The 3,131-nt window shown below is 48.8% G+C and overlaps 1 protein-coding gene across 1 annotated transcript; it reads right to left on the bottom strand.

Moving 5' to 3' along the window:
* Positions 1 to 1,071: 1,071 nt before the first annotated feature.
* LOC147975879 (ethylene-responsive transcription factor ERF071-like) lies at positions 1,072 to 1,422 on the bottom strand. Its single transcript, XM_087520623.1, has one exon. It carries the CDS (start codon positions 1,420 to 1,422, stop codon positions 1,072 to 1,074), a length of 351 nt encoding a protein of 116 aa, XP_087376749.1.
* Positions 1,423 to 3,131: the final 1,709 nt, after the last annotated feature.

The raw sequence follows: 3,131 nt of genomic DNA, 5'->3' as shown, positions 1-3,131 counted from the left end.
ACTAGAGCCACGAGGACACGAACAGTTGACAACTCCATCTGGCTTGTGTGTAATCCAGCATCATCTGGGAATTTGAACCTTGTGTCTAATCCAGCATCATTAGGGAACTAGAACCTTGTGTGTAATCCAGCCTCATTTTGGAAACATGATCTTGAGGTTGACCATACTTCCCTCCTCGCAGGAACTGCATCCTGACATGAAGTAACTTCTTTTTTAGATCAATACTCAGAGCAACCCAGATCCAATTAGTAGAAGCCAGATAAACAGGACTCGGAGAAGTGAATTCAAAAGGAAAAATATAAAAACAGACTACAAGGTGAGAACACCCACTTCCTACATCAAGCTAAAAATGAAAAGCACTAGGATGATTAAGACTCTTCTTATTACACATCGAAGAACACGAGGCTAAGAGAAACAGGAAACTACAACATATACACATCGAAGAACATGAGGCTAAACGAAAGTAATTGAAAGGGTGTTACTTACCAAAGCTCGTTTTACAGGTTCGGTGCATCTCCTCTTTAACTTGCCACGATCCTTGAAGATGTCCCCAATATCCCGTGTTTGGTCTTCATTGCTCCTCTACATGTTCGCACTCTTGGTTTTAAAATCTCAACATGGCAAGAAAAATATACTAGTAATACTCACGCATCTTGTGGGCAACATTAAAGCACTCGTCTGCCATGTTAGAGCATCTCCAACAGCAGCGCAACACGCGACGCTTTAAAAAAGCGTTTACAGTGCTGAGATCGAGAAGTAGAGATAGAGAGTAGAGACTAGAGACATAGATAGTTCTCAGCACAGATATAGCATAGATAGATAAAAAAGATAGTTCAGCTACTCCTCATCGTACGAATCCTCCCCGGTGATGTCCTCCTCCGACATCTCAATGTAGGCGTGAAGATACCGATTGTCGTCGGATTCCCAGGGCGACGCTGCTCCTAGCCTCATGTTGCATTGAGCGTCAGCTTTTCGCGTACGCTTGTCCTCGCGATAGGCGGCTCGCTCTGCCCTCCTCTTCTCGCTCTCCACCCTCCTTTGCACATAGAACTCGCGCTCGTTGATGATGTCTTATGGGAAGCGTTGGCGCCACAGTGCCATGGCTTCCTCATCCATCTCGGCTATGCCGAGATGGTGCTCCCGCCTCCGGTTGTCATGAAAATCCTCGTCGGTGAAAAGCCACAGTAGAGGCATGAGCTCCTGTGCCCGCTCCCGCATCAGCACGTTGGAGAAGTTCAATGTTCTTCGAGGCCACCGGAGGGTCCACGCTGCCGCATCGTACGCGCGGGCGGCCTTGTTGGCGGTGTCGAAATTGCCGAGGCCGAGGCGCATCCCGCGGAACCGGATCTCGGCGGAGAAGCTGCCGGAGGGGTGCGCACGGACACTGCAGTATCCCAAAGTTTCTCGGTGACACGGCGGCATGGTGGCGCGGCGGCGGCGAGGCGAGAAAGAGCAGGGAGAGAGCGGTGGCGAGGCGCAGAGCGGTGAGATAGCCGTGCCGAGGCAGAGAGCAATGGCAACACAGAGAGCGGTGGGAGGGCATTGGATTTCATAAAGCACGCCGAACGCCACGCGCCAAAACTAGCGTGCGCCCAGCCGCTTTTTCCTGCGCACGCGTGATCCTTTCCCGACGTCCCTGCTATCTCTACTCTCTTCTCTACCATTATATTTATTTTATATTTTATATTTATCTCTCCTCTGTTCTCTACTGTTATATTTATTTAATATTTATCTCTACTACTCTACTTTGTACTCTTTTTTTTCTACTTTCTTTTCTTTTCTCTACTCTCTACTCTTATGAAAAACCGAGTTGGTGATGATGGTGTGCCTGCCATCCTGCAATATAGACCGTCCGATCTATATCTGACGGATAGAAAGCAAACTATGACAATTTTGCAAAGAGATACCCACACCCCTCTCCAGATTTGCTGATAAGGCCTTCCCTCATTCATCCTTTTCTTCTACAATATAAACTACTCATACAAATGCCTCTAGATGTTCCGTGCAACGCATGGGCATCTTCCTAGTTCTAAAAAACTTCCCATCATTTGCCACACTACTGGTTGCAGATGAAGAACCTACCCAAGCACAGCACCATACATGAGTGACGCACAATTACAAGCTGATATTCTATTGGACAATGGAGGCTATAACCAATTACTTTTACGGGAACAATAGCAACCAGGAAATTTTAAGGGCAGGTATGAACAAAATTGGAAATGCACATGTACTGCTAAGTGATTCAATACACACATTACCAATCGAGGAGGAGAACGATGGTCGCGGCGGCCTCTGTGCATCATGGTCGGCAACGGGAGTCAGTTCATTGTCCACGACGGTGGTGCTTCTGCGCTTGGCGTCGGCTTCCGGGAAGCAGATCCGAGACCGTGGAAGATACGATTATGCGGCCTCCCATCATTTGCCACACTACTGGTTGCAGATGAAGAACCTACCCAAGCATAGCACGATACAGGAGTGATGCACAATTACAAGCTGATATTCTATTGGACAATGGAGGCTATAACCAATTACTTTTACGGGAACAATAGCAACCAGGAAATTTGAAGGGTAGGTATGAACAAAATTGGAACTGCACATGTACTGCTAAGTGATTCAATACACACATTACCAATCGAGGAGGAGAACGATGGTCGCGGCGGCCTCTGTGCATCATGGTCGGCAACGGGAGTCAGTTCATTGTCCATGACGGTGGTGCTTCTGCGCTTGGCGTCGGCTTCTGGGAAGCAGATCCGAGACCGTGGAAGACGGTGTCATGGAAGAGGCTCCATGTACGACGACGACGGTGGACCGGCTCCAGTGCGGTGTACGAGCTCGTTGATGAGGCAGATGCGCTGCGGTGGACGAGTGCGCCGATGGAGAAGGGGAGGAGGACGAAGGCTGCGGTGCCGTGGAGAAGTCTATTTTTGTGTGGGTATAGAAAATGGGGAGTATTCAGGTGTACTACTCTGGGTGTCGAGGTGGGGTTGGCTGGGTAGAGTGAACCTGAAGTTACGAAAACAGGCCCCTACCAAGCGTAATCCGCAGACCTATTCCGAAGGTTATGATGGTAACTTCGCACTGCTCGAATCAGGGTTGCAGGAGATTTTCCCGCCGACCTCAAAATTTTGTGA

The sequence above is a fragment of the Triticum urartu genome, chromosome 4A (assembly GCF_056163025.1).
Source record: "Triticum urartu cultivar PI428250 chromosome 4A, HENAU_Tu73, whole genome shotgun sequence".
Taxonomy (NCBI): Eukaryota; Viridiplantae; Streptophyta; class Magnoliopsida; order Poales; family Poaceae; genus Triticum; species Triticum urartu.
This window is presented reverse-complemented; position numbering and strand designations above follow the sequence as displayed.